The sequence below is a fragment of the Acipenser ruthenus genome, chromosome 8 (genome assembly GCF_902713425.1).
Source record: "Acipenser ruthenus chromosome 8, fAciRut3.2 maternal haplotype, whole genome shotgun sequence".
Classification (NCBI taxonomy): domain Eukaryota; kingdom Metazoa; phylum Chordata; class Actinopteri; order Acipenseriformes; family Acipenseridae; genus Acipenser; species Acipenser ruthenus.
The window spans coordinates 38,240,918-38,256,550 of NC_081196.1; the positions used below are offsets into that span (position 1 = coordinate 38,240,918).

At 37.4% G+C, this 15,633-nt stretch overlaps 1 protein-coding gene across 5 annotated transcripts in view; it reads right to left on the reverse strand.

The window, feature by feature from the left end:
• Positions 1-15,633, reverse strand: part of LOC117407131 (probable ubiquitin carboxyl-terminal hydrolase FAF-X) — a 91,599-nt gene that overhangs the window by 36,281 nt on the left and 39,685 nt on the right. For 3 of the 5 annotated variants that reach the window (XM_034011797.3, XM_034011794.3, XM_034011795.3), the window contains 12 exons: positions 12,034-12,129; positions 11,631-11,842; positions 10,895-11,135; positions 9,915-10,064; positions 8,908-9,028; positions 8,631-8,761; positions 8,085-8,363; positions 6,941-7,102; positions 6,541-6,678; positions 1,039-1,214; positions 568-676; positions 76-222 (listed from right to left, as the gene is read on the reverse strand). In XM_034011797.3, coding sequence (XP_033867688.3) covers positions 76-222; positions 568-676; positions 1,039-1,214; positions 6,541-6,678; positions 6,941-7,102; positions 8,085-8,363; positions 8,631-8,761; positions 8,908-9,028; positions 9,915-10,064; positions 10,895-11,135; positions 11,631-11,842; positions 12,034-12,129 — 1,962 coding nt within the window. The remainder of the gene's footprint in view (positions 1-75; positions 223-567; positions 677-1,038; positions 1,215-6,540; positions 6,679-6,940; positions 7,103-8,084; positions 8,364-8,630; positions 8,762-8,907; positions 9,029-9,914; positions 10,065-10,894; positions 11,136-11,630; positions 11,843-12,033; positions 12,130-15,633) is intronic. The other 2 variants (XM_034011798.3, XM_034011796.3) reach the window with 1 other exon arrangement.

Consider the following 15,633-nt stretch of genomic DNA (forward strand, 5'->3'; position numbering starts at 1 on the left):
ATATGTTTTTTAGTCTTTGGATATTAGAAAAAAATATCATCACTTTCAGAAAAGACAAATTTAAATAAAACTTACCCTAATCCTTTTTAACCAGTCAATTTCATTGTTGAGAAGAACCTCAGCATTTGGCAGGTTGATGTTGCTGTTGTACGCGTAGTTTAGCAAGTGCCTCAACAATGTAAAGTAATCTCCAGCATGCTTAGCTCTTTCCTTTGCAGTGCTCTGGAAATGAAACATTTGAAATGTTATTAGCAAGCATAAAAATACCTTGAAACCAGTGTTATTTTATGAAAATGTTTACTTCACAAATTCTAAAACAAAAGCTAAATCATTGAACAAACCATCCTAAAAAATGCTTTTTTTGACACAGTAAAAATTGTCAGCAGATGTGTTTACTAATTATTCATGTCAACCTTTCAGTACCATCAAGACCAATTTATTTCAGATTAAATATGTATTCAGATTTGTCTGGATTTAACATAGTAATCAAACCTATCAGGAAGAGGGGCAGGACATAATGTATACTGTACATAAACACAGTTATGTACATATATACTGCAGACGTACCCCTAAAACTGTGAAAAGCAGAGTTATGAAGAATAGCAGGGGCCGGTGTCCCATGCAACACCTTGTGGCCATCAGAAAAAACTGTTCCTGAGCCATCTGACGAACAGACCTGCAAAGATTTGAAAATCATGTGACTTTCCATCACAGAAGCATATCAAATGTATTGATCTATTAAAGCTCCCATTAGGTACACTAAACTGCAGTTATCCCTCACCACCAAAAACATTATGAATGTGAAAAAAATGTGATATATAAAATTGGCAGATTTAACTTGCGCTAAAAGAATGCCCTTTATTCATCTCATATTAATGTGTGACTCTCTAGTTACGTTAAGTGTAACCTACACGTAGACAGACAGGGGTCTCTAAATCCCCAGACTGATTCTCTCTGTATGTGCTAAAGAATCTATCAAGTTTATTAACTAGATAAGCGGGTTTCTAGATATGTACAAATGCAAGCTTGATTACTTACTTGCTCTGACAGTGCAAAAGCAAGTCAATTATGAAGGTCTGCCATGCCTTCTCTTTACTAAGTGCATCCAACGCAGTTGGGATTAAGGCAAAGCAGAGAGTCATAACTTCCAGTGCTTCACAGCAAACCTGTTCGTCTTCTGCATCTGGTTCATTTCCTGCATTTGTCTGTAAAAGCAACATTGTAACACAAAAGTTAAAATCTTTATTTTTTAAACTTTTTATTTGTCACAAGAAAAAGATATACATATATACATAACATTACATAAGATGTCTACACATACATAAACCTCCTTCCTTTTTTTTCGAAAATAAATATTTTTATGGTAGAAAATTAGACCTCAAAGCAGAAATCAATCCAAGTGTCCCAAAATCTCATGAATTTTTTTGGATTGCAGTCTCAGAGAGAAGGTTAATTTTTCCATTGCATAGATTTTGTTTACTATATCAATCCATTGATCATGTTTGCGGTTCCTGAACAAGCCAACTTCTTGTAATAGCTTTCTCACTGGCCACTAAGAGAATACCCAAAATTGATCTGTCTTTACTTTCGATTAACTCGAAGGGGAGAGTTCCCAAATACATTCATGACAATTCCAGTGGTACTTCAGCATGTACCAACTTCTTAAGAGCTAAACTCAAGCAATGCCAAAACTGCTGCACCTTTGGACAAAAAATAAGTCGCCACCTGTTCCCCACAGAGCCTCCAACACTGTGAGGTTATGCCTTTTTGTTGTAATTGTATTTTAGGATGAGTTATGTTTTTCCAGCCAAATTCTCTCCAAATCTGTGAATTAGTGGAACTCTGCTGGAATTTACATATGCCTTCCCATTGTTCATTAGAAATTAGTTTCATTTTCTTTTTCCCATTTAACCTATGTATTATAATGCTGATTCTTGTTTAGTGTCCTGAATGCTATTATACAATTGATACCATCTTCTTCTGATTTCTTTGTTGATAGGCATCAATGAATATTTTAAGAATATCATTAGAATCTGACCTTGTATTTCTAGGATTTATGTTTGCCTAGATAATGTCACATCTGGAAGTATCTAAAAAAATCCTGTCTCTTTAAATTATACTTGTGCATCAACTCTTCAAAACTTTCTAACTGACCCTGCCGCATCACCATGCATATACCCTCCGTAGCGCAAGATTTTTAAATTTAATTTTTTTTTATTTTTAAAATTTAGGTCGTTGCCAATTATTTTTATTATTTTCTCCCAATTTGGAATGGCCAATTATTTTTAGGCTCAGCTCACCACTACCACCACTGCGCTGACTCGGGAAGGCGAAGACGAACATACGCTGTCCTCCTAAGCGTGTGCCGTCAGCCGACCGCTTTTTTTCACACTGCAGACTCACCATGCGGCCACAGTTGTCGGGAGGACAACGCAGCTCTGGGGCAGCTTACAGGCAAGCCCACAGGTGCCCGGTCAAACTACAGGGGTCGCTGGTGCGCGGTGAGCCGAGGACACCCTGGCCGACATTTTAACTGCCTCCACTCCTCTATAACTCAAAGACAAAAAGAACCAAATTCCACCTTGCAATATCGTCTTTGATTCTTGAGGTCAAGGGGTTATAATTTAGCTTAAATAACTGAGAGGTCTCTTGGCAAGAGGAACCCTAAGTATTTAATAGACGCTGATTACCACTTCAGATTATATTTTCCTTTCAGTTGGATTGATGGGTGGAAATTAAAAAAACTTCTATTTTTTCCCACATTCAGTCTGTACCCTGAGACTTTACCACATTTCCTCCAGGAGAACCATCACCCCCTCAAGGGAAACAGCAGGCTGCTCCATATATATTAGCACGTCATCTGCATAAAGTGCAATTTTATGATCCTGCCCATTTATTGTTATACCTTTAATCTCCAGGTTTTGTCTTATCCATTGCGCAAGTGGTTCAATATATAAAAGAAAACAAAAGAGGGAAAGAGGACAACCCTGTCTTGTACCCCTTCTCAGTTCAAATCTGTCTGAAAGATAACCATTCATTTTAATTTGTGCATATGGGTTTGAGTATATTGTTTGAATTCCTTTAATAAATTGTCATTAAAACCAATTTTTTTGGTGGGGTTTGATAGAAGAATTCCCAGCTAACCCGATCGAAAGCCTTGTCTGCATCCAAACTAACCAATACCGCACTTATCTTTTTTGTTTGGGTATGATTCATTATACGAGGTGTACGCCTGATGTTATCTTGCATTTGTCTAATCAAAATAAAACCTGTTTGATCTAGACTTATTAATTGAGGTAGAATTTTCTCTAATCTCTTGGCCACAATTGAAGCATAAATCTTATAGTCCACGCAGAGGACGGAAACTGGGCAAAAAGATCTGCATTTAGTCTGGTCTTTTCCTTCCTTTGGAATGACAGAAATAGTAGCTTCCTTCCAGGAAGGCAGAAGCTCTCCCCTTTCCCATAACCAGTTGCAAGTGGACAGCAGCATGGGGGCTACTTGATCTCTAAACATCTTATAAAATTTCAGTGGGGAAGCCATCAGCCCCAGATTTATTAGATTTAAGATTTGATATAGCATTATTAAACTTCCTCAATAGCTATTGATCCTGTCAAATTGCTGTTTTGTTTCACATTTAAATTAATGCAAATTTAGAGAATTTAATAAACAAGCAGCACCTTGCCCATTTTGTTTCTCAGGCAGTGTATATAGAGTTTGGATTTCCTCCAATTTGCAACATATCCACTTAGTTTTTGGGTACTTGTATTTTATTAATTGTAGACCTGGCATGTTGTTTATGTAATCGTCTTGCTAATATTCTCATTGATTTGGTTCCAGATTCATAATTTTTTTGTTTTATAAACTTCAATTTGAGAGTTTGTAGATTATTTATTTCTGCTCTAATTTTCAACAGCTCCCTTATGGGAGGACCAAGTTCCTTTTTATGTTTTGGTTCTAAAAGTTTTAATTTAGATTGTAATTCAATCATTTTGGCATCCTAATCGCTCTAAGTTTTCCTCAGAGCAACGCTTTAGCTGTATCCCAAAGTATTACAGGGGATATATCACCCATATCATTATTTTGTAGAAATATTCCGATTTCTCGTTTGATTTGTTCTTTGACCTAATTGTCATTTAGAATGCCAGAGTTCATTCTCCATAGAGTTTTCTGTTTGTTTAAGTTTAAATCCAAAGTCAAATAAACTGGTGCATGGTCAGATAACTCAATTGTTCCGATCTCACTTTCTTTTATCTTAGCTCTGTCCTTACTATACATTAAGAAATAATAATCTATTCTACCATAAGAGGTGTGAGGGGCAGAAAAAAAGTGTGTATAGTCTCTCTCTGAAGGATATATATACCTCCATACATCCAAGATGCCTAATTCTTCCATAGATCTAGAGGTGTCCAGTTTGGGATTCATGTAAAGACTTTAATCACCTCCACAGACCAGCACTCCTACTGTTTTCAGGGCTATCAAATCAAAGTTGTTGTTTTTTTCTTTAAATTCTGTCACTTCCTGGAGGTTCATATATATTAAGTAAAGTGAAATGTTTTCTGAAATCCCATACGTGTCTGTTTTTCATGTTCAGAAATCTTACTCGTCAGGATCTTACTCCTTTTTATAGGGTTGTTTAAACCATTCACTTTAAAAGATATTATTTTGATATCCCTAGAAGTCATTCTTAATTATTTTTCCAAAACTAGGTTGACATCTGATATACAAACCTTTCCTTCTCTTTAGCAAGTTTACCATTGCTTCTCTCTCAAAATACCCAAATACTGGCATGTAGAACAAAAACCTACAACTATTCTGTATGGACATCAAAGAGGGAGTCCAAAATCTTATCGACCCCTTGTGACCCTGCACAATTCCTGGGTATCCAGGGGAAATTCTCTCCTGCTTTGAAAGAGAAGAGGGCCCTAAATGGCAGGTGCGTTCATCAAAAAAAAAAAAAAAAACACTGGTGCAGTTTGCTTTTTGTCACTGCTCCCGGTCACTGATTTACTAAACTATCATCTTGAATTGCGGAGACCCTTAGGGGGAATTCAAATCGCTGCTTATACGGTTATATGAAATAAGTTTAGTTTACTTGTCGAATTAAAAGTACAGTACTCAGAAAGAGACGCAACTTAATTTCTAAATCTGTGCCTAAACATACATTACATGCTCATATTATCTGTAAGGTTTTACATACAAGTAAACAGTAAATCCCTTTGCAGACCAATGCTGCATTTTAGCACAACATTCGAATAAATCTGTTTTGACATAGTATGGGAAATATTAAAGAAACGCTGTACAGGAGCAATCTCACCAGTAACTTGTGAACTCCCTGAAATATACTGTTGAGAACTTTTTTTTTTTTGGCGTCCAACTGGTGTTCAGGCATGTAGTTCAGTCTTCGGGTAGGGTACGGCGACGAAAAGCCTGGAGTGCTGTTTTGTACTGGTCCTTTGTTGTTTTTTGTCCCTTGCGTTTCCCTCTCTGACCCCATGCCGTTTGCCATGCATTGTGTCTGATCATGTCCATCGTTGTTTCAGGTTTCTTGAGGGCGCTGATAGCAAAAACCTCTGTCTGATAGATCCTTTATCGCAACGTCCGCTGACAAGTACAGTTGCATGTCAGATTCAAAGAAGACCCTTAGCTTCATTGGAAATGGCGTCTGGAATTTGATTTTGTTTTTCTTTAGTATTTTCTTCACTTTTTGTATTCCATCCGTTTTTGTAGAACTTTGGGTGCATAATCGTGGTCAAAATATCTTTTTTCCCATGCTTTCACCAGGATTTCTTCTTTGGTTTCGTTTCTCAGAAATGTTATCACTATAGATCTCGGTCTGGACTGGAGATCCACGGGCTTAGGGCCTAAGGATCAGTGAGCCCTTTCAATTTCAAGGCCTTGGGGTAGGTTGAGTTCTTTTTTAATTAGCTTTTAGACAAATAATGTCATCAAGTCTCCTTCAAGTTCCTCAGATACACCCTATATCCTCAGGTTCTGTCTTCTCGATCTCTCTTCTTTGTCCATCAGTTTCACGTCCAGCTGTGTCTGATTTTGAAGCAGGTGTATTAGTTCCTTATCAGTTTTTTCACCCCAGACTTCAGTTTGCACAATACGCTCCTCAGCTCCGACAATTCTTTCGTTGGTGCAGGTTAAGTCCTCAGCAATGTCGGACAATTTCTTGTTTGCATCTCTTCTGAAATCAATCAGCTCGGCACATATTTTTTCGAGACTTACACCGCGGGAGTCGTGTTCCTCCATTTCTTTGGAGTAACGTCTCATTTCTCGCTATAACATAGGAGAGTTGCTGCAACTCCTCTCCTCTTCCTCATATTTCCAGGAAGTCTCCAAAAGTCTCCAAAAGTTAAAATCTTTAAGAAGGTGTTACATACTTTAATGGTCACTTCACAGGATTTATATTGCAACCAGGTGTATTTACATATGTAAAGCAACATGGAAAAGAAATCTCTATTGAATCAACTCTTCAAATGTCATATTCTTAAGATTAGAAACTGTGTACATGCAACAATTGTAGCATCCTACCTTTTCATAAACCTTGCTAATCTCTTCATTTGAACTGAACACAAACTGCACGGTACCACAACCTGATGCCCAAACTATCTTCTGCACAGCTCTGATAACACAAATGTCTGGGATGTATTTTGAAGCTTGGAAGAAATTCTACATGGTAAGAAAAAAAAAAATTAAAATAAACAATACACAAGTAAATTGTAATAAAGCATGCACCTGTACTGTACCAACATTTACATTTGGTCAATTATCTTACTCAATTTGTGCTACAACTATGAAACAGTACTGTAGTGTTTCTCTAATGACTCCACATGCAAATAATAGTCAACAGGTCATACCACAAAGCTTATTTTGTGGTTTATTTTAACTCACAGCACACACACAAATGTCTGTAATAGTGGGTCTCACGTACCTGAACCCCTCCCAACTGAGAGGAAACTACACCAACCTCATCCGATATCTGCTGGGCAAGTCGAATCGCTACATTTCGCAGCATACATTCCGATGATGGATTGGGAATGTTTTGCAAAGCATTCTGTAGCACTATAGCCTGGTCGTGGGTAGCCTGGTTAATCTAGAAAGTAGAATTGAGAATTAGAATGGCACGAACAGCAAACAAAGTAAAACTTTATATTATATATATATATATATATATATATATATGTAAAGTGAAACTATAACAATGCAAGATCTACCACTATGAAAATACAGTGTTTCCGTTAAGTTGCAATTACCAGTCAGAGGCGGTTTCAAAATCTAGTTGACGGGCAGGGACTGAAGCATCAGTTTGACTGGCAGCAAAAGGTCTGTACTGAATGTCACGAACAGGAGCGAATGAGTCTGCCTCTAGACTACGCCCATTAAAAAGGCACAGGCAATCGACTGAGAGTCTTAGCGCATGCTTGTTAAAGCAAGTCAACAATACGCCGAATCAATCCAAGTCCCTTCCTTTTGTTCCTCCTGGAGGGGAGGATTTACTTATTTTTCATCCATGATTGTGACTGACTGTGCCTTGTGTGTTTATTGAAATGAGAGCATAAAGCATGTGCAGTTTCATTTGATATTTTTTACATCTAGGATACTAAGTTTGCGCACCCTGCTATCTTTTGAGTACAAAATGCTTTAATTTATGCCGATATTATACTAACTATTGTGTAAAATATCTGAATTTGAAAATGGCGACGTGAAATTTGAATATTAAATACATTTTTGAAAACAAATTGTTATGAACTATTTTCTTTCATTTTTTGCTCAATTAAATAAGTCTGCTAATTGAAAGGAATTTTTTGTTTGTTTCTTTAACTTATCACTAGACCTATTTTTTCCTCTATAACTACTTGTATGTGCGTTGTTTTAAGAGTGGACAGGTGTCAGGCAAGTTACGAAGTTTTGTGTTGTGACTGGTAAAACATTTAGTGACCCGTCATTGTGACGAGCAGCAGCACCTTAATGTAGGATGACTGGCATGCATTAATTCCAGTGCAAGTGTTAACAGATTTGTAAGTTCCACAAAATTAAGACACTTTAGTTAAAATGAAGACAAAAAACACACATACCGGTGACACAGGGCTTGTTCCTTCTATGACCGGCTGACAAGCTTCTGCCACTGCCTTCACATGGCCAAAGCCAACTGCTGTTAGTAACAATTTGGCTATTTTTAGAGCATTGAGATAGGCACCCCGTCTTGTTTCCACGTCTGCATTTGGCAGGAAGTTATTTCTCGTGAGCATGCTCAGAACAAGGGGCAGACCACCGCTTTTTAAGAAGTTGTACTGGAAGTCGCTGGCATCTTCTCCAAGGGTTCCACTGGCAGGCATTAACAAGGCATACACTACCTGTACAAGACAGACTATATTTTAAAAAGGGGATTTGTGCAATAGCAAGATCTACACCTGGTTTCATTCTCAACTTGTGTTTAATCACTTTCATAAATGCAACTTAAAAGTACCGTTACAAAATTCTATACATTTACTTTCAATATAAAATATTTTTTAGCTTGTTTCCTGCAATAGCTGGTAAATATTTAATGTTTCAAAAGAAAAGGTACTGTTGGTTAAAAAATGATGAAAAGGTAAAAAAAATAAAATGTAAGCTTTACAAACCTCTGTTAGGTACAGCACTTGAGAAGGAGAAGGACCAAAAAAGAGCGAGTCCAGGTTTGGGCTAAGGCTATTTTCACCAAGCTTTGCATGGTCAAGGCAGATCGCTCGTAGCTTTTCTACTGTAGTGTTATCTGGAGAGAGAGAGAGAGAGAGGAGATATTCATACATTCTAAATTAAATTTCCCCACCAATTTAAAACAGGCCGATATATTTTCATTACTCTTGCATAAATATACACATACATATAATACATATATATTTGACATTGGAACCATACCAGGAGGCATAAGCTTCATGAGGACACGGGCACCATCTCTCAGCAATGGCATGTTTAAACTGCAGCCAAGATCAGCAACTTGCCAAAGGAAAGAGATGTATCTCAGATGCAGAGACATTATCTGAAACAGAAACAGTTTGTTAATGCACAATAGCAGCTTGTTGTTCAGTTGTACCAGACAATCTTAACCAAAGTATTAAGAACACCAGTCTGTGTTAGTTACTAGTTAAGGAATATGCCGTACTTGGCAATAACAGTAAAAACACTAAGCAGCAAATTTGAAGATGGTTGATGGTTCTGAAAAATACACTTTCAGTCCTTGATGTGACAAAGTTAAAAAGAAAAAAAAAATCTGCATTTTATCCACAGAACCCAAAACCACAGGGAAATAATATTGTTTTATGGCTGTGCTTAATTGGCTCATGCTCTCTCACTCAAACTACTTATGAACTTTTATAATTTCTGCATTCATGCCTTACTGAATTTGTCAAATATATAAACAAAAAAAACTGGCCAATTACATTAGAATAGACACAGCTACATTTAAATATATCCTCTATCCTCGGTTTGCATGATTACAAAGTTTATGTATGAAGCATCACGATTAATTTAGAAACAACATTTTGTGAAATATGTCGGGTAAATACATAGGCAAGCCCTCAGCCATGACAGGGTTCCTTAGACTTAGATTGTGCTAGCAAATGTAATTTTTCTGATTAAACCAATTTATTCCTGATGTAAAAGGCAGATGGTATCATTTATTTCAATTTTTCTACCCCATTAGTGCTCAGATAAACTACCAACTAAAAATGTACCAAGAAGAGAAAGTGGTTTTGTGATGCATAGTTCACCAAGAACTAGTATAAGACCACCTGCCAACATTTGCCACTATCAGACAACAGGTCAAAATTACTGTAAATTCACTGTTACACTGTGCACATCAAGTAGCTCACAAATTGTACAACTACAGCTTTAGGTGTTGCAGATGAACAAAAGACATCAATTACCACTCCAGGAAGACAGCTTTCTACTTCTGGGTTGGGCCCATCACTAAAGTGGTTACCATGGTTCCCCGGAGACCCAGTTGATGAATCAGAGGAACTATCAGGACTTGAAGGCATATTAGAGCTGACCTGTGTAAGCTTGGCTGTGATTAACTGAAACAGAGGCAGAAAAACAATTGTACAACAAATATCAAATGTAGTGTACAAATACAGTGTTATCATAACTGCCGGAACTTATATAATTTCTAATGGAAAAGGGCAGTGCTTAACCTCTTCAACTCCACAAGCAAAAATGAATGTGCACTCCAGGTACCAGATTTTGAAATTATTGTAATTGGTATTTTTACCCCTGAAATTGCATGGAACACAATTGGATAATAAAGTCACCTGATGATTTTGATCTCTTGTTCCTGACTTCAAAACACATCACATTACTAACACTGCCTTAGGGCATAATGACAGAGAGAGAAGGAACCTGCGCTGCAAATCTCAGTACAAAGGGGAAGCAGCCGGAGCACTATGCCTTTGTTTGTTTATTTGCATAGCAGAGGACTAGCGAGCCAGCACAGACCCTACAGCATGACAAGCACTGCAGAGCACAGCACAACAGAACACCACTGCACTACAACAGGAGCACGTTCCCGTGCACTTGTGGATTACTGTACTGTTATTTTGTGAAACCTGCCGTTTTACCCCCATACCATTGCTGGTATAGGGGTAAAATGGCGGGTTTTCAGTCCCAAACAAAAAGGTTTCCCAAGATAATGACACTGTACAGTGATTATAATTAATAAATCATTTTCTATTTTGGTAATTATACAACTGTTTGGGCATTCACTTTGTCACCCACACCACTCACCTCCTGACAGGCATGTATACAAAGAGATAAGGTTGAAAAAAAATCACATTATTGTACCTTGTGTTAATGGATACCCTCAAGCCACATGAAACAGAACTAGAATGGAATAGCCAATGGCACTTACTGTTTTGTCTTTGAGATTGAGCTGTCCAATTAACTTCCGGTCATCTGCAGGATCGACAAGTTCACCACCGATGAAAAGTTCGATTTTTGTATGTGTGCTGTTGGCCTTTATTCGAGTCAAGATGCACCGGCGTACTGATCCAATAGTGTCATTTGTGTGGGACCAAATATCTAAATCATCTACCTGCCGTCCTTGGTTGGGAAAGCGTACTATGAGAGTAATGTGTTTGCCACGAAATGCCCTGGAGATGAGATGAGAGTAAAAAAAGGCTTAAATGCTTGCAACTTTAAAACTTCTTTCCATTGCATAAATAGAGGAAAAGGATTATTTTACCACTGTCCATCAACTATTATGTTCTATCACTGCAGCAATTCCTCATAACAGCTCAAGAGAACGGAAAGTCAGTGGGTATACTCCAATCCCATGACAAAGCCAATTGCCTCTTTACACCTAGGAGCTCGAGAGTGGATATTAGCCAGCAGATGTTTGCTGGAGCTCACTCGAATCCTGGCCGGTAGGGTCTGCTGTAATACAGCGAGGAGAAACTGGGATCTTGGCTAGTATGGCTCACTGTACCATGTAGAGAACTTTCCCTGCCAAGTTTGCCTTCCCATCCCGCTGGTGTATCACAGCCAATGCAACGTTCCTCATGGAATCCCCAGCAAAGACTTACATTATATAAGCATTTAACTTAAGCATTTGAAATTTTAAAACAATATGCAACTATTTAAGATACCGTGACATAGGCAGAATCGTCCTCTCCTCATGGTAATCACTGTCACACTCATTGATGTACTCTCTTAAAACAGTCAGCACCCGAACCATTCGAATTGCTTCTTGTCGGGCACAATTAATACTGTCTTTGTCACCATCCAAGACACACAGTGTGTCATAGGAGGCTTTCAACCGGTCAAAACAGGATTGGATGAAGTCTTCATGAATCTCTACCTGTGAGAGACAGTTGGAACCATTAAATTAACCATGTTAAACCAACAGAATACAAATGTAACTACATAGACAACCATTAGCTTTTTGTGGTATTTTCTTGTCCAGTATTTGTAGATTGTATACGTATAATGCATTGAAATATCACATTATAATACAAAGTATTACTCTGCACACAATCCATAGGCATTTACCTGGTTAACTTGTAATTTTGGTCCAAGATTTGTGTATATCTCTTTAAGCAAATCTATTGCTCTACTGCCAATGTCATCACTTCCCTGAATCACAACCTGTTGCAAATAAAAAAGTATTAACAAAATACATTTAAACAGAACTGTAAGGCTTTCATTTCTACAAAAGCTCTTAAAATAAGTACTAGCCAAAGCTTTTAAATTTCTTATCTATTAAAACTAACGACATTATCCCCTTTTTTGTATGATTGTCTTCTGCTTTCAAAACCGACATGCTTACATTGGTATTTTCTTTAAAAGGTGCCAGTATAGTTTGCAGAAAATAACCCATCTACATGCAGATAATCATATGGACAGCAACTGACTTCTAAAAACATAATAGCCTGAATAAAACTTTGCAACAAAACTATATAAAAAAAGCCCATCTCAAAGTAGATGTCCCCAGTATAGCATCAATAGCAATTGTAAATGCAAAGCCAATAAATCATAACAATACATACACCTAGGGGTTACAATGATGTGCAAAGAAAATAGTTCTCTATACAGAACATTTCATAAAACAACAATGCAAGTACTTCCCATGTAAACATAGTTACCGGTATATATTGAGATTGTCGAGCAAAATGTAGGTCATATTAAACAACTCAAGTAGGTCATTTCCTACTATGGTTTCTATATATTTTAGTATTAGGATTAAGACTTCAGAACTTCACCTGCATCACACCATCACCTAGTACATTCTGTTCTGTCAAATGATTACGTACAGGAAGAAAACAACTTTTTGATCCAAATAAAATTAGCAAATACCTGCCTTGGGGGGGAAAAAAAAAAAAAAAAAAAAAAAAAAAAAAAACCACCACACACCCCTAACCTTTTATTATGCTTCAAAAGCTGCAGGGGTATGCAATTCGTATCTCCTGACGCCCGGGACAAAAAGATTTGTGTGAGGGACAACAAGTTTTGCCGTTATACTTTGCCCGTTGGACAAGTAGTTTAACTACTTTTTTTTATTGCTACCGGGAGGGAGGGGGGCAGCAGTTACTGTAGCTGAGGCATGCATGAAGATTATTCTATCTGAAATAATAAAATATGTTACAAACAAGTATAACAAAACATTACATCCCTTGTATGTCTAATTAAAAAGATCCAGAGACATTCCTGCAGCAATCACTCAAAACAATCAATTGTTGGCTCAATGTTGTCATGAGTGATGAGTGTGGCTAATAGCTGTATTACTCAGGTTGCTTCCGAGTCACGGAATTATGAAGCCATGGCTTTAGTCTTTGAAGAGCACTGCAGCTGTGCTCAGATCAGAGCCCGGCCCCTGCTCAGCGGCATAATGTAGATTCAATGAGAATTGTCCTTGAAATATATTTCTAGAAACATTGAGACAAATTTAAATACGTAAGGTAAATACAGTTGTGCTCTTAAAATGATGCTCATACTGTACTCTTAAAATGATGCTCATATATACAGCTTCCATCCACTTAAAATATGCAGATGTAGCTTGAACCTCAAACCGCAGTGTATCGATGATAATGTAAATAACACCAAGCACCAGACAAGAGTTTCAAAATTTAAAACGTGCTCCTGTTTAGAGGCAAAAACTAAACTTTACGATGATGAATACGATGGTTAGTTATGGTAATTGTTTATTATTAGTTTAAACATTTTTAATAAAATGTGACCAAGAGTGAGTTTTTGGAACATTGATAAATAGAGATGCGAGAGTCTGTGCGATGCATTTAAAAACACACAAAATAATTTAGAATCAGTAATATATCGTGTAAACATTAGTGTAAACATTTCTTGGTAATGTATCAATATAAAATGAAAAGTTAAAATGTAAGTAGACAGAAACCTCAGTGTGATAATGTTAGTAAATAACACAAGCTAAGGTGAATTACAAACTTAACCCATTTTCCTGTGTTTCTGATACATCAACGTAGTGCATCCTCCTCTAACTTGTCCACCTGTTTGCCATTTTTCCCCAACATTACTGTGATCTCAGGTTGTATACAAAATTTGGGGTCTTTAAACTAAGTGCCACGAATGTTCACATCTCATTGGTCAGTTTCCCTAGTTAAGGTGTATGCAGCTCCACGATCAACATTACGAATCAGTGGAGCCTGATCCTGATCCGTTTTTCTTCCCATTGACTTCTATACTGACTAGTGATTATTTGTTTATTTTATTTTAGCAGACGCCTTTATTCAAGGCGACTTACAGAGACTAGGGTGTGTGAACTATGCATCAGCTGCAGAGTCACTTACAACTACGTCCCACCCGAGAGACGGAGCACAAGGAGGTTAAGTAACTTGCTCAGGGTCACACAATGAGTCAGTGGTTGAGGTGGGATTTGAACCACGGACCTTCTGGTTACAAGCCCTTTTCTTTAACCACTGGACCACACAGCCTCCTAGATTATACAGTACCAATACATTATCATGAAATAAAAAGTTGTAGTACTCCAGCAATGTGAAGGGGACATTTCCCCATCATCGAAAAAGTGAGGACATGTCCCCCATGTAAATTACGCCTATGGTTGGCAATGACTTCGTATCTGTGATGCAACAACCTAAAACACCTGTACATCAGGAGTTGAATTCAGCTTATAGAGAAAGTGGAAAAAACAGGCAGAAGCTATTTTTATATTTGAGTAACTCCCAAGTATTGCTTATTATAGTAGTACTCTTAGTATGTTACTTAAATTTACTAGCAAATGTGTTCCAAACTGCACTGAAAGGAACATTTCCTTAAAGTATGTTATACATTTGTTGAAGTGAGGTGGGGTCACAGGGAATCTTTTGTGTATCTTGAAGAATTTAGTGAACCCGTCATGCTACAAGTCTGCCCCTGTTAATCTTGAATTGATTGATTGTGTTCACGGTTAAATAAAACCAAAATCCTACAATTTATGTTCTTTTTTTGTGTGTTTTGTGCAACGGGGAGGGGGCAAGTAGATTTTTCTAGCATTATGTCCCTTGGACAACATGTTTTTTTTTTCAAAAATTGCACACCCCTGGAGAAGCCTATTTTCAATACAAATTGAAAGTACACATTTTTCCCCCTACACTTTGTCTGTCTTTATACATGCTTCTAATGCCATGTTTCCATCTGTACCATGAAACCAGTTAGTGAAACTCAATCTGATCTCAGTCCAACATTTAAACTGGGGCCTGTATGGATCACATTTTTGTATAATTTATAAATTAACCTTCTTCCATTAATTGAATTAATCTGTCAGTGCGCAGTCCTAATTGGGTTTGACAGGGTCCCCACTGAAATCGATTTGATCTCGATCTGCTGCTGATAGTAACTAACTAGACTGATATCACATCACTTTCAAGTCTGTCCCAGTGGCACATGGAAGTGTGGCAATTCCAGATCACAACAAATTTATACCTAAAAAAAACTGTGGTCCAAAACTTTTATTCTGGGTAAGTGTAAAACTGGGTGTTTTTTTGCTCCTGAAGCTTAGAAATTTGATATTTATGGTTATCTACCATCTATGCCAGTACTTTAAATCAGTCATTTAGTATATAACTGAGGAAAAGCCAAGACAACCAACCATTCTCTGGGCATATGAAATCTTATTCATTA